General features: G+C 37.7%; 2 protein-coding genes and 1 long non-coding RNA gene across 3 annotated transcripts; 1 reads left to right on the top strand and 2 right to left on the bottom strand.

The window, feature by feature from the left end:
- Window positions 1-669: 669 nt before the first annotated feature.
- Window positions 670-5,049, bottom strand: LOC147522593 (uncharacterized). Its single transcript, XM_086568091.1, has 3 exons — window positions 4,169-5,049; window positions 1,616-4,052; window positions 670-1,524 (listed from the first exon to the last, which is right to left on the bottom strand). Exons 1-3 carry the CDS (start codon window positions 5,047-5,049, stop codon window positions 670-672), a joined length of 4,173 nt encoding a protein of 1,390 aa, XP_086424217.1.
- Window positions 5,050-12,798: 7,749 nt separating this feature from the next.
- LOC147522591 (uncharacterized) lies at window positions 12,799-24,673 on the top strand. The gene is made up of 3 exons (XR_015213157.1): window positions 12,799-13,027; window positions 24,148-24,180; window positions 24,268-24,673. It is a non-coding gene; the product is annotated as an uncharacterized LOC147522591 (long non-coding RNA).
- On the bottom strand, window positions 12,839-18,937 carry LOC147522592 (uncharacterized). The gene is made up of 2 exons (XM_086594255.1): window positions 17,810-18,937; window positions 12,839-13,713 (listed from the first exon to the last, which is right to left on the bottom strand). The coding sequence occupies exons 1-2, from the start codon at window positions 18,755-18,757 to the stop codon at window positions 13,612-13,614; spliced, it is 1,050 nt and encodes a 349-aa protein (XP_086450381.1). The 5' UTR covers window positions 18,758-18,937; the 3' UTR covers window positions 12,839-13,611.
- Window positions 24,674-26,099: the final 1,426 nt, after the last annotated feature.

Genomic DNA, 26,099 nt, shown 5'->3' with positions numbered 1-26,099 from the left:
CACATGGGATTTTTTCAGACAAATTTAGACGACTTATTGCAATCGTTTCTTGGACGTTGTGCTGTAACAACCTAACCCATCAAAGGCTAAAATAGCCATATGAGAGTGAATGCTTCAAACCGAGAGCTTGGTTTGATGAAATTTCGGATAGATTTTAGGAGCATGTAGGCTCTTTGTACATGTGATGGGACTCTACACAAACAACTTGCTAGCAAAAAGATGAAGCAACGGGCAAACTATTAAAACAAATTCCTAATAAATCATAATCTATGAGAATCCAACTACAAACTACACATTCAATGGGATTTCAACGATTTGCTACTATAGATTGCACGGAAATACAGATGTTAACAAAAGCACATTTTGAAACAAACAAATAAAAAAAGACTATCTGAAGAACCCCATTATCTTTTTAAGAAAAATTTAGAATGCTTCAGATAGATTATTTAAGAAGCATAAAAATATATCTATAGATTACCTAGCTCGACAAACCATGTCGATGTAAGAAACAATACTTAATATAGAATAGATATGAAACAAATGATGAAATGATAATCATAATAAAAAAGAATTCTTATGGTTTTGTCTTTGAGAAAATAACTTTGGCACAAACTGTGTTTCAAGTTATGCAACTTCCACAATAATCGAAGAGAGTTCAACATAAGTTGATTATAACAGAATTTCTGGGTACACGATATTTGTGGTACAGCTAGAAGAGTTTGGTAGAAGGACTACACTGATTCTCTTTGAAGATGTGCATCTGGAGAGTGCCACGTATAACTGGCCATGGCTGAATACAGGCGTTCGCAAATCTATCCCAACATATTTCACTGATTGTCCTTGGGATTTATTGATTGTCATACCGTACGCAAGTCTAACTGGGAATTGGCGGCGTGTCATTGGAACGGCCATCTCTGTAGATGAAGGTGTCAAAGAGATTCTTGGTAAAAGGGCTGGCTCGCCTGCGTGTTCTCTGGTTATAATCACTGCTTCAATCACTTTAGGGGCACATTGAAGAACAATAAGCCGTGTTCCATTGCAAAGGCCATCTTTGGGTCTAATATTTCTGAGCAACATAATTGGGCACCCAAGTTTCAACTTGAGTCTGAATGGAGGTAAACTGGATGGGTCAAGTGTGTTAAGGAACTCACTTGGATATTCGCCAACAGGTGCAAGAGACTTATCACTGTTCTGCCTTTTCTTTGACTGAGAGTCGGCAACATTTGGAGTTGAGTTGTTTGTTTTCCTTTTTTTTGTGGGCTGGGATTTACAATCACTATCAACAGCTTTATCTGCAGCCAAATATTCGATAACTTCGCCAGGAAACAAACTCAAGGCCATATCATTAATATCCTTGACATCGTCGTTTCTTGTAGCTAGAATAGTATGTTCTCTGAGGAATTCTGCTGAGGTCGTGCCCTCCTCGTCTAATTGAGGGTATACAGAGAAAATGAGGTCTTTGAGATCTGTACAGCTTTGTATACCCGATGGCAGCTCAACTGTTTCAGCTGGATTTGTTCCTATCTACACGATCAATTAAAAATAAAATGCTTAGTTCAACGTTGAGCATTTGCGCCAAAAATATTTCAAAGGCAATGTTGTTATAAGTATTTACCTCCGTAAGATAACTTCCAAAGTCTATGTTATCTAGATCCGACATGTCCAGACGCATGTTTTGAAACAGATGCAAAACGTGCACATGCCTCCAGAGTTGAGACCTACGCAGAGATGCAGCAACAAAATCTTCACGGGACCCTTTTGGTATAACAGGCAACGTTTGCTGGAAATTCCCTCCTAGGATAACGGTTATGCCACCGAAAGTTTTCTTGTTTTCATAAATATCTTGAAGCGACCGATCAACGGCTTCAACGCAGTATCTATGTTGCATTGGGACTTCATCCCAAATTATAAGTTTTGCCTCTCTAAAAAGGCCGGCCTGCAATAAATCTTTGGAAAATCCACACATGGTGTCGTTGAAGACGTTAAGGGGCAAGCTAAATGTTGAGTGAGCAGTGCGACCCCCAGACAATAGCAAAGATGCAATTCCAAAAGAAGCCACCATTATAACGATATTACCAATACAACGACATGACGCTGCAATTTTATTGTACAAAAATGTCTTCCTTGTACCGGCGGCTCCATTCAAGAAAAATATCTTCCCTTGACCATTGTGTACGGATTCTGTCACTGCATTAAAAGCATTGCGTTGGTCTTCATTGAGACGGCTAATATTAGCATCTGTTGCTTCTTGTAGGCCATGTTGGTGAAGCTGTTGCTGCTCCCAAATGAGTCTGTTTCCAACAACACGGCTCCAATTTTCCTGTGGGAGGGGCATGTCAGGGAAATTTGATAGATCCTTCCCACTTTCTTGAAGGAGTTGTTCCAACAAAAACAAACTGTAGTCTGTAACTCGGGACTGAGATGGATTCTCTATAAGAAACTTAGTTTTCATCCTGTGTGGAAGGTCGTCACATATATTCACTGCAAATTTGTTCCACAATACTTTTGGACGTGTTGGAGAGCACTCTGTTAGGATAATGCTGAACAATCGGCGCAGTTGATACCCTGTCCGCATGCAAGATGCCTCCTGCAAACATTGGTTCCACTCTTCATCATCTTCCAATAGACCTCGTGCAATACATGCTGCCTTAAAGGTACCGAACGGAACACCGTCCACTAATTTAAGGGACTCGAATGATGTGGGGCCTTTAACAACGGTTAACAGCATGCGCAGATAAAAACGCTCCCCGGCATTAGGTTTTTCAAAAAACATTCGACCGATAGCAAAACAACTGTCTCGACACCTAGGGGTCCATTTTTTGAAGCCTTTGTTGTAAACGAAGGCTCCAGGCATTTCTGGATAAGTTAACTCGCGGGCTTTTGGATTTTCAGCACAACATTTGAAGAATGCGGTTAGAGTTGATTGTTGATGTTCAGCTCGAGCGAGGATTTCATCCATTGGTTCAGTTGGGTTGTACAAAACCCGATGCATCCCTGGAAAATGTATTGCTAAGCGAACAACGTTGGGCACCTCTTGGTGCATGTTAAACTCTAGAAGCCGCCATACAGCTTCTTGTGGGCCGATATACCCCGCGTCGATGTATTGTTGTATCTCATCATTTGCTCCAGTTAACACCATGGTTGTTTTGTCAAAACCCTTGTAAATGTATTTATGGATATATTTGACTACCCTAACTGATGCACACACCTCAACATTAATGTGGCAATCAAACAACTCAGATAGGTACGGATTATATAGAGCAACATTGCGGTTGGTAACTTTATGTTTCTTTCGCTTGTACACTCTACCGGTGTTGCGACGCATATAAAGCGGGTATCCTTCTTGATCCATTGTTGTCTTCTCTGCAAATTCCCGCGGGTATTGGAACCTGCAATGACCATCTTGCATGCAGGGCGCTTTTGGATTTTCAGAACCACACGGACCATGAATCATACATTTCATAACTGTTTGAAAGAGAGCCGACTGTGTGTCAGGATTGGGAATCTCAGCAGAAACAATTCGATCGACTTGTTCAGTGGTACGAATCTTGTCTTCGTGTTGGAGGAATATGAGAGCGTACATGTGTGGAAGACCACGCTTTTGGAATTCAATGGTGTAAACATGTGCGACCGCACGACCGAAAATGTGTTTCTTGGTGATTTCTTCCATGATTGCTCTACACTTCATCTCAAACACACGCGCAACTAACGTGGGTTTATCAGTTGATTTTTGATGGCTCATAAGCTCCATTAGAACTTCTGGCCAATTCGGATTCGCGGTTGCCGTAAGGAAAACATCCGGATGTTTATTGTACCGTGTGATGGCCATTGAATCCTGGTAAATCTCGTACATATGCCTTGGGCTGCCTATATAAGACGATGGCAGGATAACACGTTGCCCAACTTGCCCTGGATGCAACCCCTGTGCTGCAATATCTGTTAATCCCTGGTACAACTCTGCACGAATCTCAGCTTGGCGATCTCGAAAAACGACGCCGGCTCTAGTCCGCTGCGTTCCCAAGCATCGACTAAAAATTGTTGGCCTAGGGCGCCTGCGTTCAAAATAGGGGAATACTCTGATGGGCGATCAAACATACAATAAGCATAGTATTGCGCTTGTGTCAAGCGCACATTGGTGGGACAATTGTTAACAACGTTCCACTGACACAAGTCAGGGGACCAACCGAGATCCCCTCGCGGAAAGAGAGGAACATAATGGAGGGGCGAATATGCAGGGTTACACTCGCTGATCCTTTCTAACCCACCTTCTCGCAAGCGAAGAACAATATCTTGCATGCTATCAAACGCACTCCCCTCGCCTGGCAAAATCACAGCTATTTCTGTTGTGGACGGAAGGTTGTAGCGACGGCGGTCACTCCCGGAGCTATAATGAAGGCGGGCTGGGATGTTGTTATTTGCAGAATCAGTTGCATTTAAAATCTCAAAAGCATTCATATACAACCTGTAAAAGTGGTTGTTTTGGATAAGAGTGTCCTGAATGATGCTCAAAACGTCCTTTGATAGTTGAGGGTTTCTACGAAGACGGTGATTCAAAGCCTCGTTTCCATCATATAAGTAAAGTTGTGAATAGACGGGAGCCCTGCCTGGAGCTGGCAGGAGTGACCCGACGCTATGGTAGAGTTCTCCATGGATGACAAATGATTGTGGACCACGTCCACTCAATACGCGTTGGTCCGGATCCACACCAAGGCTTGTAAAAGCATTACATGCATTATATGCACGAATGTGCTCACTGAATGAGGTTGCGCGCCCATCATTTCCTTCATATAGTGAGTGGAGAGCAGGTGGTAACGGCGAGAGCGATGGTAGCCGGACTTTCCCTTGTAGACAACACATACCAAATTTAGGGTTTTTTTTGGATGACTGTTTCAATTTCTCAGCCATCCAATGAAGAGCTGAACAATGTGGACAACAAACATCCATCCGTCCTAGAAAATGACGTCCTTCTGGCAAATCAGTCAATGGTTTCGCTAGGAGATTTGTTGTAGCGCCTTCGCTAATGCAGTCTGAATCAAAATGATTCCACATTTCTTCCCCATACACATTTACAGTCGTACAATTGGCTCTTTCATAGCATCGCTTAGACTGGGTACTGTACATGAAAAAGTATTTAGTATATGAGTTTTCTCCAAAATAGTACCAAGCTTTGAGCGGGTAATCCGAACAGTAGAGAAAATACGTACTCGAAGAATTTTAAGGAGGATGGTCTTCTTTGACTAACACACAGGGGTTGATCAAAGGTGCCAACATCCTTAATTTTTTCTCGGAAAAGAACTTCATTCTCTCATGTGTAGTCCCCTGTAGATGATGACCTAACCAAATAGGTGATTGTGTAATGCCGTGGTTTCGGAGCGGAATAGAAAACTTTGTTCTTCCCGTTATTATGATTTTCATTCTGATCTGATGCGGAACCGCCAACGATTGGTGCGTAGCAAGCGTCCCGATGAGTGTCTGGTGGCACACAGGCGCACTTAATTAAAGTTAACCTAGGAAGGCGGGCCATGTTCTCCCTGTCGCTTCGGGCACGGCGCGCAAGTGTTTTTCGGTTTGGTGTCATGGTTGGGCTCAAATGGATGCGAATATCTTGAGATGATAGTTGCATGCCATGAGATGTGGATGAAGACGAAAGATGCTCTCTTTGTCTTCAAGCACGTTGTGCAATGGTGCGTCGAGAAAGCATAGGAGCAGATCTTGGAGCAAGCTGGAGTTGGAGCTGCACTCGTGCTGCTTCGTTTGAGTTTGCACGGTTCTTTGAATAGCAATTAATTATTGTCAGCATAGTTTAAACGAAACGCTATAACCGGAATAAGAGTTGGTAGCATAAAAAACAACATGATATGGTCGTAATAAGATATTGTGTTAACAACAACACAATAATCCAATATTTTTTTTTGTGTGTTTAGAAACCGAGGAAGAAGACACACGCACAATGGGTTCATTAATAGTTTAAGGCAAAAAGTGTATAGTGGGTAACAAAACAAAAAAAAACATGTGCGGGGAATAAACAATGAACAAAATATATGATGTAAAAAAATACAAACGTACGTTAACGTCGTTAATCGCTTCAGATGGAAGTTGCTCCCTCGCCCTTGATCAATGAACATGTAAGACCGACTATGGGTAAAAAAAGAAAGTAGGCAGTTTTTCGGTTGAGTTAGTAACTGGGATAAGATACGCTAGCATCGAACAACACTTTGCAAGGCGGTGATAAGAATTATACACATACCTCAACTTCTTTGACAATTTGAGTTCGGATTTTGTTACGTATTGTCGCCCGGTAGATCTCCACACTCCCCTTAACAGTGAAAATGCAATGTCAACCTCAAAAACACATTAAAAGTATTTGTAATGAGATGGATAAAATTGCAAAGCGTCACTAATAAGAAAGGCATGGGAAATTGCTCCGTATACGGGATACCTCAATTCCAGGAAACTGGTGCCCTCCAGCCGGGTCTGCCATCTTTTTATGAGAAGTCACAAAAGTAAAAGTTAATCTAACCACAACTAACCAAGAAGTAAAAAAACTTAAATAAAAATGTGAGGAGAAAGAAACCAAAGTTGCCCTAAAGTTGTAATAAGATCGAAACATAATGTAAAGGAATTCGTCAAGAAAGTTAGAAATGTGGTAAAAACAAATAGGAAAACGTGGTGCTTCTTTGCAATGCCAGTCTACGAATGAGAAAGAGGAGGTGTAGCTCTTGGTGGTTTAATTTGCCCTTTTTTGGGGTAAACACATTCAAAGGGAGAGGCAGACTCCTATGACCTTGTGCGCTTCCAACCGACCAAGCGTATATTTATGAAGAGTAACAAAAAAAGAATGAATGTCAAGGAAACAGAAAGTGATAAGAGGAAAAAATAAGAACGAAGGAAGAAAGAAATTAAATCTGGCCAAAGCCGTTAAGTAGATAAGGACTTCGATGAAAAGAACATCTAAGAAGATGCGGTTAGAAAAAGAACAGAGACAAAAATCAAACCGTATAATATTTTTCTTGTTGCCTAGTTAAAGTTAGATAATTGGTGTTTTTGCATGGTGTGGTAATGGCGTGACCTCAAACAACAGCCGATGCAAATATCAAGATTAGACTACATTTTGCAAAAAGACCCTAATTTTAATTAAAAACTCTGAGTTGATTTGTAATGTTAAAAGCACTTGAGGTTAACCATTCACAATTGGACAACGCCAGTGTGGTCCAATTAGGTTAATCATGTGGAATCTGATTTAATCATATCACCCTCATTCCTTACATTGAGCAATGGAAGAATTCCCCGGCAGCTTCCTGGCTGTTCATTTGGTTGTTAATTCAATTATTGGGTAGCTTCAGCTACATCAAGCAATGGGATAAAAAACAGCGTAATCAAACTAATAACAACAAATTTGGCAAACTGAAATGACTCGAGGAGAGGGCTCTAATGAAAAAGTGAATACAATGGGAGAATTAGGTACCATTAATCCCTAGATTCTTTTTTATCATCTACACAATAGGTTTAGTAGCCACTTTTAACATGACTAACCAAATTAAAATAAGCAACTTGAGCATGCAAAACAGCAAACCCAGGGTGAAAAAACACCCTCAAAGGGACACCAAGACTCTTATGACCGTGTGCGCTTCCAATCGATCAAGAGTACAGTTATGAAGAGCAACAAAATAAGGATGAACGCCAAGGAAACAAAAAGTGATAAGAGAAAAAAATAAGAACGAAGGAAGAAAGAAATTAAATTTGACCAAAGCCCTTAAGTAGATAAGAAATTCAATTAAAAGTATATCTAAGAAGATGCGGTTAGGAAAAACACAGTTGCTTTTTTGCATGATGTGGTATAACAGGCTAAAACAATAGCCGATGCAAATACCAAGATCAAACTACATATGCAAAAAAACCTTAATGTTAATAAAAAAATCTCTAAGTTGTGGAACAACATGAGTATGCAGAACAACTTACGTTTTTTGTTGAACCGTTCCCGAGGAATAAGATGGATTTGCACCGAGTGCACCGACAATAAATAGCACCACCAATTTGTTGCCCACCGGCGCTGCACGAACGCATTAAATGCAGTTTCAAGAGAACAACAACTTAGAATGGATAAACTATAACCAATAAGAAAAAGTAGATGTACTATCACAACAGCACCATGATATAATGATAGATGTAAATTGTTTCAGGTGCCTATGCCGCTACCCTGAATCAGATGTAAACTGAATTGAGAAATAGCAAGACAAAATTAGTGAGGTTCTTATTAATTAAGAGAGAGACACTCTCCTTGCAGTCGAGGGAGGGGTGGAAATTTTTTTTTTTATAAAACTAACTGTTAGCAAAGGGGTGTTTTTTTGCAATGCCAGTCTGCGAATGACAAAGAGGTGTAGGTCTTGGTGGTTTAATTTATCCTTTCTTTTTTTTCTTTTTGGTTGATTTGACCTTTTGGTTTGCTGCAAAAGCAGTTTGTAAAATGGAGTTATGTTATTATAACAGTAAACTTTCCTACACATTGTCCACAAATAAAACGCATCGATGCCGCTTAAATCGACCAAGCATCTAGAAGACCTTCATTTTAATTAAAAACTCTGAGCTGTGGCACAACGTGAGTATGCAAAACAGCTTACGTTTTTTGATGGACACGCTCCTGAGGAATAAGATGGATTTGCAGCGAGTGCACCGACAATAAGTAATAGCAACAATTTTGCCAACCAGCGCTGCACCTAGGCGTCACATGCAATTTCAAGAGGACAACAACTTAGAATGGATAAACTATAACCAATAAGAAAAATGAGATGTACTATCACAACAGCACCATGATATAATGATAGATGTAAACTGTTTAAGGTTCCTACGCCGCTACCCTTAAGCAAATGTAAAATGAATTGGGAAAAATAAAGACGAAACAAAATGAATTGCAGGCGAGGGAGGGGGTGGGGAAAAAGTCCTTTTTGATAAAACTAACTGTTGGCAAAGGGGTGCTTCTTTGCAATGCTAGAAGAGGAGGTGTAGCTCTTGGTGGTTTAATTTTCCGTGTTTTTTTTCCTTTTTTGTTGATTTTACCTCTTAGCTTGGTGCAAAAACAGTTTGTAAAATGGAGTTATGTTATTATCATTGTCAACTTTCCTACATATTAATCCTAAGTTCTAAATAAGTTGCAATTTTAAATTTAATATAATACAAAACCTTTTTATTATGCAGTTTTGACTGAATAATATATGACCCAACCAAATCACAGACTCAACATCAAACAAATTAAATAAAAACGATGCATTTTTTTTTAAATGGCATTTGTCTATAATAGGTATGTACCTTAAAGAAAAATGGGAGCCCAATCACTAAACTAAAGAGCTATATGGTTTATGACATTACAGGCTTTAAAGGACCTGAAAGAACAGACCCTTTTGAATTGAATAAATATCAAGAACCATTCTCTCCTTCCAGACAACTATTAAAGAATTTTTAATACACAATTGAAAAATGGAATCAACATAGAAATTAGACCAAAGTTCAAACGCCACGTTACCCCCTCCCAAAGTTCAAAGCATCCTAGGACTAATAAGGTTCCTAAGAAAAAGCAATCATAAATTAAAGTTTAAGCTATTGAGGCTTACCAATTTTGACGTAAAACGTTCGCTTTCCAGTGCTATTTTTTATTTGTGTAAACTTGCTTTTGAAATTTGTCTCGCTTCCCTTCACCATTCACGGTGTTGTGGCTTTGGTACAATATTTGATTGAAGAAAACCATCAAAGGATTTTAATCCAGCTGCAGTTATATCATTAGCAGAAAAATCCACTTCTTCTGCAATCTGAAGCAATTCAAAAAAGAAAAAGATAATAATTAGAAAAAGAGCATTGAGAAACCTCTGACATAGCAATAAGAAAATGGGGAAACTATCACGAAGAGAATCAGATGAGTAGATTCTTTGAGGACATAGAAGAAGTAACCTGGTTGTAGCCTAAGCTCTCAGCGAGAAAGAACAGTCCAGCATCCCCAAATTTTAGACCTATCAAAAGCATGTCTTTGGTGAACAGAGAGTATAATTGTACATGAAGTTAATAAAACTAGTCCATAACCCAAAAGGAGCCATCTATCATAGAAGACCCTCCTTGACTCAACTTATTAAATTTGACTCAACTTATACCTTCCCATAATAAAACAAAATCAATGAAGAAAGAAAGAATTAAAGTTAAGTCAAAATAAAATTTGGTTAGTGTTAAATTTGACTCAACTCATAGCATTGAGGTTTGTTTACTTCAACTATTTGGTCAGTGTGTACGCACTATCTTATCACTGGAATCAGGATATCTGCCTATCTGCTAGAAAGTTGAGTTACGGGTTTTAACATTACAAAGTAGCGTGTAAAGCTTCAATGCCATCACCTCTAATCTACAACCAAATTGTTCAAACCTCAATGCCTACCTCGCTCACGGGTTCTAAACCATGCAACAAAAGAGCACCCACCCCAAAGTCAAACGCCACTTAGACATATTCCAGAAGTCTCGCTGCACCAGCTGGAATGGATTGAGGAAAGTACGGTGGCCTCCTATATGCCCCGTAACATCTCTCAGAACGACCTTCGATCTCGTCTCCGAATCGTCTGCTGCGTGCAACTAAGAGCTCATCGAATCTGGCAACCTCAGTTCCTATCTAAACTGAAAGCGAATCAGAACCATGCCAAATAGCTGCTAAAATCAGTGGACATCTACAATGAGTAGCTCCCCCTGGAGCTAAACCGGGCTGTTATGCGACGAACCACGTGACCCCACTATCTGACCAACCTGGATCAAAACGCTGCGGGTACGTGGAGATCAATTTCAGTGACGTCCATATTTAATCCTTTTTAAAAGCCAATAGTTCAATTGAATCAAAAAAGAAGCAAAAGAAGAAAAGATGATAGAAACTTTACCTTGTAAATGCATCAACTCATCGCAAATTTAGCACGCATTAGTTATGTCCATGCCAATTGATTAAGCGCACAAATCTTCATGAAAAATGCTCAAGCCTACACCAATTCCCAACAGTTTGAAATACTTGAGTTCTCAAAAGTTCCACAAAAATATAGTGGAACACCAAAAATAAGAAAAGCCGATGTGTGAAAGAGGAAAACAAACATATTGAATCAAGCAGTGAGAGCGATTTATTTAACAATATGCAAGAAAGGAAATTAAAAGGTATAAATAATCGCATAATCGAACATGAGTATGTGAAATATCACAATTGAAGGAGAATTTCGTGGGAAAACTTACGCATGCGTAACAGGAATTTAGAATAATTTGATTGACAGTTAAAACGTCCTCAATATTTCAAAGATAAACAACACTACGGGCTTTTCTCAATTGGGACTAAGAAAGGAAAGTGACATAGAGAGGGAGAGTAGACACTTTTTCTTCTCGTCGAAGGAGACGATGAGAAACTATAATCATGAACGTAAGAATGTTTCTTTGCCATGCAATGCGCTAATCAGCAAGTGCGAATGAAAGGAGATGAGTTAGAGAAAAGAGTAGAAAGGCCCTCGGTGGTTTTTTATCAGTAGAATCAAGTCATCTTCAAACTTCCAAAAGAGATAGAAAGAGCAGAAAGAGAACTTATGTGAATTCAAAAAAGACCATCTTTGCTAAGACACAGAAAGAAAAAGTGCAAAAGGAGAGCAGTTAGCAATGGTAATTTGGAGAGAAGGGTTGGCTGATGGAGATACCAATCGTTGGGATCCGTCTTAAGACCCCGTCCTTTTTTGACAATGAACAACAAAAGACTAACACAAAATACTAAATTACAATGACAGATTAGGTTCCACTAACACATCTAATAGACCAATCAGTTTAGGTTGCAACATAGTAACCAAAGGTTTGTTTGCATATAGAAGCAGGAACCATCTATTGCAACCTGGTAGCCGAAACTTTTACAGTGTAATGGACCAAAGGTTTGTTTGCATATAGAAGCATCCCTATCTATTGAAACCTGGCAGGCCAAACTTTTACAGTGTAATGGCACCTAAGCCAGACTTTGATCGGAACGCATAAACAACAACAAACAAATATCGGAATCAATAATTCAATAATCAATTTTTCCAACCCCAAAAGATGGAAAAAAACAACAACAAACAAATATCGGAATCAATAATTCAATAATCAATTTTTCCAACCCCAAAAGATGGAAAAAAAATTATGTCATCGATAAATTCATGACAGAGAGAATAGCTTTTAACACTTACATTCAACGATTTCGGATTTGAGAGCTGCGTGAGAGAGAGATGAGAGGGAGAGTCCACTTGAACTTGGGTTGCGAGTTGAGAGAGCACGAATAGATGGGAAGAGAGTTTAGGTCAGTTAAGGAGATGAGGCGTTGCCTGCTTCGAGAGATAGAGCTTTCTCTTTGTTTGGTTTCTCTTAGGCGAAAGTGAGAACCAATTGGTTCGCACTCCGAAGGGTTTTCTAATTATTTCTAATCGACGTGGCAGAACGATGGCCCTCGATTTATCCACCCTTAGATTGAATCACAGTCGCGAGTCAGGAAAGCGAGCTGTTTTGTTAAGTTGATTGGCGGGGTGGTTTGATGATTATGGGATTTTCATTGATGGTTATTTTTATATTGAGCCTGGTTATTATATTGGGCTTGTTATTTTGTTGAGCCACTTGTTTATGTAATTAGTCTGTTTTATTATATTAGTTAGGCTGTTTTATTCTATTGGGCCTATTGTATTTTGGGCCTGTTCTAATATTATTGGCATGTTGTACGTTAAACCACGCTTGGTATATATGGGCTTGGGCCACAGCAAGCCTACATAAAAGTTTAGTGGCGTAGACACATCTTGGAGGGAGCTTTGGATATATTTTGGAGATGCTAGCTGTCACATGGGGGGAGTGAGAGGTACACTTCCTGTTCAAACAAAAATCGGAGGGTTAAAAAAAATAAAATAGAAGGGGCGACTAGAAGAAAAGAGGGGAGATCTCACCTGATGTCTATCATCCCTTGATATGAACATAGTAAAGAAGTTTCATGCTGGACTTGCGTAAGAGGACCATCAGGAGCTAGGTAATTGAATTTGGCTAACTAATGGTGCGAGCCTTATCATTTGATTGATATGCTTTAATAATTTATGCATAATTGTCATGTACTTGTGATTGGGGTTTTGGGGTAACTGGTTGTTTATTTTTGTATATTCATATGAATTGGTAAAGTACCAAGTATTCCCAGGACATTCAATAACACGGAAATGACTTGCTAGTGAAGCCAATTTTAGTGTATTAATGTTTGGTTTTAAAAAGCTAGGCTTGATATAAGATGGTCTTTTTTTTTTTTTTTTGGTAAGCAACAGATATATATATCTATATATTTAAGGTACTGAAAGTTCAGGGTTACAGATAGTGTATCATCATCAAGATATTGAGTTAACCAACTAGGTGGCCTTGACAACCATTCAGTACTAGAAAGTAAAACATGTCCAGCATAAGCTAATTTCTGGGCTACACAGTTGGTAGATCTATTGATCCACTTAATATTTACATTATCAAAAGTAACAAGCTCTTCTAAAACATCCTCAAGTATAGGCTTTGAGTACCAGGAAATGCTTGTTGGTTTATTTTGCAAAAAGTTGCAGACTTCTTTCGCATCCAGCTCTACTTCCACTGATGAGCTGAACTTCCGACACCATTGTAATCCTTTAAGTGCCCCTCTACATTCTGCCTCTTCTGCAGTTCTGCCCCTGCCTCTTTGTGTTCCTGCTGCAATGAAACATCCATTAGCATCTCTAATTACATAACCAATGCCAATTGGATAGTATTTGTTACTCTTAAAACTTGTAACAATGTTCAGTTTTACCCAACCTAATCTTGGTGGTTTCCATGTCTCAAAAGCTACATGCTGTGAAATAACAAGATTATGTTCTAAACCACCTACCAAAGTATTTACAAAGCCCTGTACTAGACTATAAACATGTGTCCAGTTAGGTTTAGTATTATCATGCAGAACTCTACATCTTTCTAGCCATATAATCCAGTTTATATATAAACAAAATCTTGTCCAATCATGATCCTCAATCGGCCAATCCATTGGTGGTTTGTACCACATGTCTATCCATTCTTTCACCTGCAAATTCTCAAAATCTATTAGTCTGAAATTCCAAGGAGTTAAAAACCAAAGAGATCTTGTGAAAGGACAAACCAAGAGTAAGTGATGTACAGATTCTATAGAAGAGTTACATAACAAACAAGTTTTGTCAGCTATATAGAAAAGGGTACTAAGATGGTCTCTTGTTGGGATAATAGAGTGGTAACACTTCCAAGCAAACAAAGTTTCTCTAGGTCTGAGATCCTTTCTCCAGAAGGCTAAACTAGTTTTGTGATTCACATTGGTTACATATCTTAAGCTTAACTGCTGGTAAGCTGACTTTACAGAGTGTTTTCCATTTTTGGTTAAAGTCCAATGAAGCTTATCCACGTGGTTATTCCTAGGAATGTATATATTCGGATAATGAGAGAAGTATTAATATCAAAAATGGAATTTAAGATACCTATATTCCAAGAACTAGTATTAACATCAATAAGATCAGCAACTTTACTGTACAAAGGATTATAAATAGTGGTGATTGGTACTCTACCATGTAAGACATCTGGAATCCATGAATCTTTCCAGATATCTATATCCTTACCTGAGCCAACCTGCCACATAGCATTTTCCTTTACTATAGTCTTGTGGACTGCTTGCATTCCCTGCCAAAACCAAGATGCACCAGAATTGTGTACAGTAGGCAAGTTATTAAGACTATGATGGTATTTACCATTCAGCTGTGTGGAAAGCAAGGATTCAGGTTTTGTGATGATATTCCACAGGATTTTACTAAGATGAGCCATGTTATTAGTTTCCATATCTCTAATACCTAGCCCTCCACATTTTTTTGATTGGCAAATAAAGCTCCAACTCTTCAGATATAGAGGATGCTTTTTCCCATTGTTTTTCCCCCACCAAAAGTCTCTCTGAATAGCATTCAAAGAGGATGTTACAGATTTTGGTAACAAAAAGGTACTCATATGAAAAACAGGGATAGAAGAGGATATAGATTTAATAAGAACAGTTCTAGCCGCTTGTGACAGCAGCTTGCTTTTCCACCCAGCAATTCTAATGTTGACCTTATCTATAATATGGTTAAAAATCATTTTTTTTGTTTGACCAAGAAAAAGAGTTGAACCAAGATACTTTTCACCAATAGTTATTTTCCTCATATGAAGCAAATTCATGATATTAGCAGTATCAGGAGAATTCATGTTAGGACTGAAGTGTATACCTGATTTTTCAAAATTTATTTCTTGACCTGTGATCTCACAAAACAGGTTAAGTGCATCCAAAAGTTCTGTTGCCTCAACCAAATTTGCTCGACAAAAAATGAATGCATCATCTGCAAACAACAAATGAGAAATAGGACTACTATTTCTAGATATTTTAATACCATGAAGCTTGTTGTTCTCAGTTTTATCATTAAGGATTCTGGTTAACACTTCCATACATAAGATAAAGAGAATAGGTGATAGAGGATCACCCTGTCTGAGCCCTCTGCAGGACTTAAAGAAACCATGAGGTGTACCATTGAGAATAACATAAAACTGTGGAGTTGAGATGCACTGGTTAACCAGGTTGACCGAGTTATGGTTAAGCCCAAGAGAAGTGAGGATAGCTGTGAGGGTGTTCCAATTGACCTTGTCAAATGCTTTAGACATGTCAAGCTTAATAGCCATCAGGCCTGACTTTCCTTTTTTATGTTTGATGGTGTGCATAATCTCATGAGCAAGGATGATGTTATCAGTAATCTGCCTATTAGGAACAAAGGCAGACTGATAAGGAGATATACAAGGCCCTATAATAGTCTTAAGTCTGTTAGCCAACAGTTTGGATATCACCTTGTAAGTGATGTTACACAAACTGATTGGTCTAAAATCAGAACAAGAAGCAGGATTAGGACATTTAGGAATGAGGACAATATTAGTATGATTAAGATGTTTGAGAGAGTGGCCTTGAGAGAAGAATAACTCAACCATATTAGTCACATCCTGGCCAAGCAAGTCCCAAGAAGATTGATAAAAAAACAGCAAGAAACCCATCAGGTCCTGGGGATTTGAGACCCCCAATGCTGAACATAACTTTTTTTACTTCTTCAGGATTGACAGGCCTAAGTAAGTCCAAATTATGCTCCATAGAAAGAGAAGCAGGGAAGAGGGAAGTAATATGATTAGTATTAACAGGATAATTAACATTAAGCAGATTAGAAAAGTGATTTACAAGAGTTTTTCCTATATCATTTGGATTAGAAATCCAAGAATCATTTGAAGTTTTCAACCATTCAATTTTATTGTATCTTTTATGCCTCAGAGTTTTAATGTGAAAGTACTTGGTATTCCTATCACCTTCAGGGATCTCCTTATCCCTAGATTTCTGTTTCCACAAAAGCTCTTCACAAGTTAACAGGTGATCCAGCTGATTTAGAGCTTTATTAAGAAGATCAGAGTTGTAATTATCAGGTAACAAACTATTAAGATAATCAATCCTTTGATGCATATTGTTCATCTCAACATGAATGTTACCAAAGGTAGTCTTATTCCAACACCTCAAAGTTTTTTTTACAAATGTGAGATGAAAAATTAAAACATGGGATTTTGCCAAATTAGGTGTGCACATAACTCTTGACCAAGCATTGTCTATAATATGAAAATAGGTAGGGTGTTCTAACCACATGGAAAGGAATTTGAAGGGTTTTGGTTGTGAATGAGTAACATGATTGGTATTCAGAAGGAGAGGACAATGGTCAGATTGAATGGGTTGTAGATGATAGAGGATAGAATCAGGAAAGATCATGTTCCAATCAAAATTTGTTAGAACTCTATCTAGTCTCTTTTGGATGTTGTCTGGGGCTAATCTTTTGTTATTCCAAGTGAAGGGGTACCCTTTGAAACCTAAGTCAATGAGAGCCTGATCTCTTATAATATCATGGGCAAGTTGTCCATCATTGAAAGAGTAATCTACTCCTCCAATAGCTTCATCATGCGACAAAGTAATATTGAGATCACCAATAATAAGAAGAGGAAGAGGATTATTAACAAGAGCTCTAATAGGATTCCAGCTAATGTTTCTAGTCTGAGGGTAAGGACTCTCATAAAAGAAACAACCTGTCCAAGGTTTAGAATTAGGACCCATGAAGATAGAAGTAGTGATATGGTTTTGTGAATGAGAACTTACATGGATAGTTATACCAGTTTTCCACATAATACAGACCACCAGCAGATTGGATGGCTGGAACATCAAAAAAATTAGGGTAGAGAAGGGTTTGAACAAGAGAAAGCATTTTTTTTTTTTTAGCTTTTGACTCCGAGAGAAAGACGATGTCAGGATTATCTTTATTAATCAGGTGTTTCAAGTGCCGAATGGTTGCTATGTTACCACAACCCCTACAGTTCCAGCTCAGAATCTTCATTTATCTACTACTGGTGACTGTTCTGGTTCAGTCACTAACCCAAGAGAGAGCAAACTCAAATCCATATTAACATCAATAAGCAGAGCTATACTACAGACTTCAACTCTTCTTCCCAAATTTATATACTTTTTTATAGTCAACATCAAGCAGATAGCCGTAATGAAAGTTGCAGAAAGGGGTGACCATAAGTGAAAAAAAATGTGATAAGAAAGAAGACGAGAAACTGTGAAAAGAATGGTAAGAATGTAAAGCGATAAGAGAGAATAACAACAGCAAGAGAAAAGCATTTTAGTTTTATAAACACAAGAATGGATGGATATATGCCAGACGATATAGATGGGTTTAGCTTTTTGTACCTGGGTTACTTTAAGTGAACCAGCTGTATCCATCTGAGAGGTCCAAGGAAGATTTATAGCAGATGCAGATATATTCTCAGGAGATTGATTAGGATGAATTTTAAGTGCTTCCACTGAAGATCCTTCATCCAGTCCCACAATTTGATCAAGATGATCATAGAAGTTTATTGGTGGCTGCATCTGGAGATTTAGCTCAGTCATATCAACCCTAGCTTCAGTTTGGAAAGTCTCAGTGTATCCAGTAGCGGTTTCAGTGCTTTCAGACCCCACTCCAGTCTCCCCCCAGATTGAATGGAGAACAATTCCTTGAGAGAGTAAAATCTGATTTACTCTTGGGTTAGAGATCAAATCCCAAACTGATTCGACAGTTATTTCACCACCACTATGCTCAGCAATAGAGTTTTGGATGCTTATGTCTTCCATCGGTGTATTATCATTCACAGCTAGCCTTTCTTCATTTGAGGGGGATGGATAGTATGGTGTAATAGTTGCCTGATCTGAGGTAGCAGTTTCTATTTGGAAGGATTTTTTTCGTTTCTTTAGAGGTCGATCATCTTGGTTAATTTTTTTCCCTTTCCCCTTTCCCCTCACTTTTTTACGAGGAATGTTTTCAGGTAATGGAGTATTTTGCTGGATGATTAGTGGTTTGGAAGAGTTTGGGTGGGTGTTGGTGGCGTTTTTTATGAGATCTGGAATTGAGATCTGGGATGGTGTCGGCGGGGTTGGTAAAGAAAAGATTAGGTCAGAGGGATTGTTGGTTGATGAGTTGCCAATTAACATAGGGTTTTGCAGAGAAAGGTTTGGGCTTGCAACCAACTTTGGGCTTGCAACCAGCTTTGGGTTGGAGGCTATTTCAGGAGCCCTTGGATGGACCAGATCCATATTCAAAGCACGATTTGCATTTGACTCCAGTAAATCAATAACTGGGCTCTGTTGTCTTGTTTCCATCACTCCCTCCGCATGAATAATGCTAACAATACCTCCAAATAAAGCTGAATGGTGGTTATGTTCTTCTTCAGGTTCTTTTGCATAGCCCAGTGGCAGGATAAAAGCCGCTTCTTGCTCGTTTGTGGGGTTGTTAATAACGTCATTTAGGACCAGTTGCTCTTCCCCCCCGAAAGTGTTGCACTTATATTATCATGGCCGATCATGAAGCAATTTCGCAATTGTGGTAAGGTAAACCCACATATTCAAAACCAATCCATACAGTCCTTGACTCACCGTTTGAACAGGGGAGTTCCTTGAGTGAGTGGGTGGTTAAGTGCCACCACTACCCTGGCTTTGAAACCATCCGCATCTCGTGGAGTGTTATCTGTTGGAAAGACTTCCAGTACTCTGCCTGCCGCCGCTGCTATACTCTCAATGACCACCGAGAGTTGATGTTCAAGTTGAAGCCCCGTGAAAGTTATCCAGATTGGAGAAGTGCTTAAGTCTATGTTTCTGGGTACCATGGTTGATTTCGTAAAATCTTCTGCTTGTCTTGTTCTTTTTCAAACCGAAGGATGAAGTAGTTTCCTTCAAGCACAACAATATCAAGTCTTTTTCTCAAATTCCATTTTTGTCGGATACCTCTCAGAATATCATTTGGATTCTCCTCTGTGGTAGTATGCACTTACCAATGAGAGATGCGTTCAATGATGATTGGGACCGCACAAAGTAGGTTTCTGGGTAGTTCCATGACTTTGGGTGGAGATTTGCTTTCTCTATCAGTGTTTCCAAGATATAGAGATTGTGAGAGGTTATGAATGATACTATCCATGATATATAGATATTTTACTGATGGTGAGTCGGTTGATATAAATAAGGAAATTCTGGGGGTTCTCATCCTGAGATTTGTATGAATTACTGGTGGGATTGTCTGTTTGTTAAATTTGGTGGTACGAATTAGATATGTGGGATAGCATGGTGTGATTGAGTTTCCTAAGAGAGAAATTTCATGGCGGTTTAGGGGTGCAAATTCTCTGAATTGAGGGGTTTTTGGTTGTTCTTCCTGACACAATCTGCTGAGAATATATATGATGCTCGAGTACTCCTTGTAGCCTGCAGATAGATACACCTGGTACAAAAAAGTAGGTTGTTGTTTTTGTGCAAACACAGGATTAGAAGAGGTGTACATATGATAACTGAAAACTGAATCTATGCACGAGATACTATGATATATATTAGTTATGCTAAAGTGATTAGAAGTCATAAAAGAAATCAGAAAGTTGGATATAGGCCTGAAGATGAATTTTTTCTGACACAGAAAGGATGTTTGAATGAAAAGACAAGAATTTTCATGAGTATTACGGTATGTGGACATGAGAGGGGGGATAAGTAGATCTTCCTGATTGATGCTGTCGGTGGAACTAGCATCGGTTGAAGTCACTGTATTCCGACACCTGTTTTGATGTTCACATTCTAATAACTCTATATAAACTTGGATTTCTTCATTACTCATCTTCCTGATGAAGAAAGCAACAATCTTGATGCTCAATCTCAATTCTGGTTTCCGATTAACTCCGATCACTGACACGTGATGGTTTCCTATTATGCTTCCTTTTCTTTCCACACACCAGGTTACAAGCAAAAGAAAGTTTCTTTCCAAACAGAATTTTGCTTGTTCTACCTATTCGAATTTCGATCTATATCACATAAACGTAAATGTGGCGTTCATTCTAGTCTGTGCATTTATTTTCTTGTTATGTCCTCGCTGTTAACATTCCTAGGCGTTTAAGAATATTCCATTTTCGAGATCTTATGTGAGCAAACTAAGAGAGAGATAATCAATTAAGGTGGGGTCGGTTTGAGAATAGTTACTGTGTTGTAAATAGTTAAAGCTGATTCAATTAGTGATTAGTTCCGGTGGAACTGTGGCTAGTTGTTAACAGAGAAATATAGATATACCAAGAGTGAGGAACCCATACCCCCTTCTTCATCGGAAATGGCTCAATCCATTCCTATAGAAACACCTTATCAATAGGGGAACTACGATTGGCTTGATCTCTAAATGGGTACGTAGGCAGCCACCCGGCTTAGCCGCTTCTATAGGAAAACCCCTACCCCTTGTACAAAAAAGTCGAGTGTTTAATCTGTTTTATTATTGATAAATTATGGCTAAATTATATTGTACGTGTTATGCATGGATATACGGAATTATATTAAATGCTAACGCTTTTTTTGAGAGTATGTTAATCGATGCACTTACGAGGATTTAATAAGGAAACGGTAAGTGTCTCTAAAGGTATGTGTTAACCTTGTCTTTTGTTTTCAATTTCATTTCAAGTGGATTATTATATATTGACTACGTATCCAACGTTGAGCGTTAGAGTATCTTCACAGGGACAAACAGGCTCCCAGAAAACAGGAAAAGGGCGTATGTGTTCACTAAGAAAAATTTAACGTGAAGCGTACTCTGATCGGTTAAGACGGTTCTTTTAGTTGTTCTTATTCCTAAATTTATTCATTTAAGTTGTTTTGTAATAATTTAGTATTTTTTTTATTGTCTTTAATAATGAATCCGTATTAGGATGCATCCATTAATTAGAAACTATGACATGGATTAGTGTTCACTTGTAAAAGACCGACCTAGGGTAAAAGATCGGTTTCGGGGCGCTGCAGCTACTTGATTTAACTGGCATTTGTCAAGATAGTTAGTAGCCAATGCCACGAATCAATATATCTTTAGTAGTTGGGTTACGACTGAGGTTGAATATATTAAATGGAAGTATATTAGCTTATTTTCATGGTAGGACAGGTTGTAAATTTATGAAATGTTGGAAATACAGAGGAAATTTTGTCGAAATTTCTTTGAACGCGATGTTCAAAGGGGTGTTTTATATTTTAGTTCTAGTTGGACTCATGTGAGTCAAAATCTGCTCACGTCTTGGTTTATTAGAAGGTTGAATATTTGGATCGAGCTCTTTTATCGGAATATTCAATTGTTTGGAAAATCGGGACGTTACACGAAATGTCAGAATTCCACCGGATATTTCAGTTTTTAAAAAAACCGGAAAATACAACATAAGGTCGAAATATTAAGCATTTCGAAATTTTGTCGAAATCAAAATTTTACATAGGTCGAAATATGGTCAATTTCAGTTTTTGGATTTGTCGGAATTCCAAAATTTTTAAAATCCCTAACTATGCATGTTACACATGTCCCACATTGCAAAAATTAAAAAGTTTGGTCTCCAATTTGACTGAATTTTTTTTTTAGTCCCCATATTGTCAAAACTTGTAAAGTTCAATACCTTTTTTAGTCGTTTTTCATATAATCGCATATGCTTTCAAATGAACAGTTCTGTTTTCTAAGTATGTTTTCAAAAGTGGATCAACTAATCTTATGAATTTAAAAAAAAAAATACTAGGAAAAAAAAATATGAAATGCAAACAAAGACTACTCCAAAAATCAAAGAAAATGGGTTGTTTCTTGTTTTTTTTAATTCCTAATCAAGCATTTTTGTTAGTATTCCATAAATTTAGGGTCCTGTTAAATACACGCTCCAGTTCCTAAGAGAGCACTCTCCAATCTGGAAACCGGTTTTAGTTAAGAATAACCCAGTCGGTTCACTAAAAAATTAGAGGGGAACGCTCCTGAAACTGGGTGACTTTGTATTCCGGTTTATTAGTACTATTTTCATAGGTTACTAACAGTAACAGTGTAAACCTTCGAGACTTTATCTTCTCTCCTCCTCCCAGCCACCCCCGCTGCTTCTTTTCATTTCTTTAGGGGGTGTAAAGCGATTTACGCTTCGGGTGGGGCTAGTAGTGTTTTGTTGAAAGATGGAATAACTAGAGCACCTATTGTTAGATTTGGAACTGCTAAAAGAGTTGCTGAGCTTAAATTTTTTGTAGAGAATCCAGCTAATTTCGATACCTTATCCGTTATTTTTAACAGGTTTGATTCTTACCCATCTCCAAAATGTTAGGAATATTGTGTATTTTGTTTAGTGTTTGAGGTTTGGTTACAATGGGCAGAATTGTTGAAGTTTAATTTGTCTGTATTAATGACGAAATGGGGTTATTTTGATTTTCCATTGCTGATGTTTTTTGAAGTTGATTGGTCACTTTATGTTAAAATTTTGAAGTTGATTGCAATAGCATAGGTTTAGTAGAAAATTAATAAGATCTCTAAATCATTTTATAGTATTTTGACAAACCAAAAATGGAATCCTAATTGCGATTAAGTACTTATATAGGTCTTTACCTCTTTTGTGAACAAACTTTCGATGTTAAAGTTGAGTATAGGATTAACAGTAGCAAGCTTCATTGACAGGAACTGCATTTCAAAGTGAATAAACCCAATTTAGGAAATGCTCAACTACTTCACAAGAAGAAATGCAATTATACTTGAATATGACATAACAAGTTAGTTAGAGGATCTTCTACCTCTACTTGTCTTTGAAGAGATTGAACGTAATTGATGATTTCATCCAAAGATTCCGCCCTTGCCAATAATCTTGTTGCACCACGGAACTAAGTCTTGAAGATATTTCATCCTCTTACTTATCTTTTCCCTTCTCACTCTTTCAAAGAAGACTATGGCTGTCAAGAGTGCTTTGCCCGACGCTCTCGAACATGAATGTAATCTGACTTGTCTCCGAAGCCTTTGATTTCTCCTTCACTGAATCTGCAGAAGTTTTTTTGTTGTTGGTTTTATTATTATTGTTACTAATGCTGCTGTTGCTGTTGTTTTGTTCTGTTATTTTTTACTCCTCTTCTAAATCCCCTTTCATCCTCTTGTTTCTAATCTCCTCTGCTGCAACCTACAAATATCACATTAAAACAGAAAAATTAAAGATAGATTTGATTGTGTTGGAATCTTAGTATTGAAAACATAAAAAATAGGAGAACCATATTAAAGATATGATAGAACATCACATCAGAAGATACTCACTATTTTGGATACCCCTTAGTATCATTGTTAAATATGTCAGTGAAGAAAAAGATTCAAGTTAGAATTTTTAATGTAATATGGATTATATTCATTATGGTCATGTATGTAAGTTGTTGGGGATTGTAATTAAATTAGATCTCCTGATTAAATAGGTTGTGGTCATGCTCTGGGTGTTTCTTGTTCTTATGAACAAAATTGTATGTGGGGGCTCATATGTGGATTGATGTAATTCTCTAGTTATTACTTGTACGCGAGCGGTGGTAGTATTATCGATGTAAAGATTATTTGTGGTGGTAGTGCTTATCCTAGACATTGGGATTATGCTAACTCTATATCCCATTAGCCAAAGGAACTTTTTGCATTTTCACTTGTGTTTTAGACTGACAATGACACAGCAAACTACCCGGTGGTGTTTTTTTGTATGGCAACTTACTTGTACCTATGTTTGTTTTTTTTTCAGGTAATCACCAGAGAATCTCTTATAGCAGCTCAGGTGAAGCTTTTACCATTGTATCCATTTTTGTTATGTTTTTAATAGTTTTAATGGTTATAACTCAAATATGAGAATATATGTGTGCAGAGAGAAGATTTTCAGAAGTTGTTAGCAGATCTTGTGGATAAGGAAAAAGATAGACTTTTTGCTGAAGCGGGTGTGTCTGTGCTCATCTAGAAGTCATTTTACATCCCAGTCTCGGTCAGAAGAAACATGCGATACCGTACATGCCCATTTTCAAAATGTCATCTTTACTTTTAATGGATATAAACTTAATGGTCTTGGTGTGACGAGGGTTTTACCTTTTTCTGCATAAAGTTTGGACTATCTATTGATGTTTTGGAGTAAACTATGTCCCATGGTTTATGCTTATTTGGTCTTACATGAGTTTGTAAGTTACTACGTCTTGATCTTGTGATGTATGGCTCTGGTTGAAAATGTAGATTTCAGCATTTCTATAATTTAACGTCAGTTTTCTTCTTTATAACTTTAACACTTATTTTATGCACTCTAGCCATAAAATACAAGCATTAAGTGGTGTGCGCTCGTTTCATGGATTGTTTGTCATAGGGAAAGACAAAGGCACCACCGCACTATATGGGATTCTAAATTGAAGACATTGCATTTACTGTTCAAAGCATAGTAAAGTGGTATCTAGTTGCTGACAATTGCTCAAAATGTTGGTGTTTAGTTGCCGAAAAATGTTTGTATCTAGTTGCTGAAAATTGTAATAGTAAAGCGGTAACCAGTTACCGAAATTAAAACTCAATTTCGGTATTCAGTTGCTAATTTGATAAATAGTATCTAGTTGCTCAAAATTGCTCAAAATTTTGGTATTCAGTTGCTGAAAATTGTATTTGTAAAGCGGTAACTAGTTACTAGAACTTAATTTTGGTATCCCTAATTTGAGAAAATTGCTCAAAAGTTTGGTATTCAGTTGCTGAAAATTGCAATAGTAAAGTGGTAACTAGTTACCGAAATTAAAACTCAATTTCAGTATCTAGTTGCTAATTTGATAAATGGTATCTAGTTGTTGAAAATTGCTATAATTTTTGGTATTCAGTTGCTGAAAATTGTATTTGTAAAGCAGTAACCAGTTACTATAACTCAATTTCGGTATCCCTAATTTGAGAAAATTGCTCAAAAGTTTGGTGTTCAGTTACTGAAAATTGTAATAGTAAAGCGGCAACCAGTTACCGAAATTAAAACTCAATTTCGGTATCCAGTTGCTAATTTGATAAATAGTATCTAGTTGCTGAAAATTTCTCAAAATTTCGGTGCTTAGTGGCTGAAAATTGTATTTGTAAAACTCAATTTCGGTATCCTAATTTCATAAATGGTATCTAGTTGCTGAAACTTTCTCACAATGGTGGTGTTCAGTTGCTTAAAATTGTATCTATACAGCTGTAACCAGTTACCGATATTAAAACTCAATTTCGGTATCCAGTTACTAATTTAATAAATGGTATTTAGTTGCTAAAAATTGCTCAAACTTTTGGTGTTCAGTTGCTGAAAATTGTATTTGTAAAGTAGTAACCGATTACCAAAATTAACATAAGATTGAGACGATTACAATCTTCTATATTCTACGATTCCTCTTTTTTCTCCTTCTCTTTCACAATAACTTTTGTCCCAAACCCATGACATATGTTGTCAACTTCCAATTCCAATTCCAATATAAGCTTTCAATGTGGTGAAATTAAACTTAAATTCAACAAAAAGAAAATAGTTAGACATATACCCAACTTAAAGAAAACAATTGAAGTGGAGAAGATAAGTCAAACAAATTATCTTGCAAGTGTGTGGATTGGGTGAGTTTTCATGCTTACCACCTCCCATAGTTTTGAATTTTTGTAAGTTTCTATATTAGGAATGGAGAATATATAAGTGTTTAAAGAGAAGTAGGTTTGAGGGTGGGG

This window comes from Coptis chinensis, chromosome 1, assembly GCF_015680905.1.
Source record: "Coptis chinensis isolate HL-2020 chromosome 1, ASM1568090v1, whole genome shotgun sequence".
Classification (NCBI taxonomy): Eukaryota; Viridiplantae; Streptophyta; class Magnoliopsida; order Ranunculales; family Ranunculaceae; genus Coptis; species Coptis chinensis.
This window is presented reverse-complemented; position numbering and strand designations above follow the sequence as displayed.

Coding starts and splice junctions, on each gene's coding strand:
- LOC147522593 (XM_086568091.1), bottom strand. CDS start 5,049: ATGTGGAATCATTTTGATTCAGACTGCATTAGCGAAGGCGCTACAACA. Junction 4,053..4,168: donor CTCGGTTGGTCCCCTGACTT/GTGTCAGTGGAA, acceptor TTTTGAACGCAG/GCGCCCTAGGCCAACAATTT. Junction 1,525..1,615: donor TTGGAAGTTATCTTACGGAG/GTAAATACTTAT, acceptor TTGATCGTGTAG/ATAGGAACAAATCCAGCTGA.
- LOC147522592 (XM_086594255.1), bottom strand. CDS start 18,757: ATGGAAACAAGACAACAGAGCCCAGTTATTGATTTACTGGAGTCAAAT. Junction 13,714..17,809: donor GTTCACTTAAAGTAACCCAG/GTACAAAAAGCT, acceptor TCATTGCAGCAG/GAACACAAAGAGGCAGGGGC.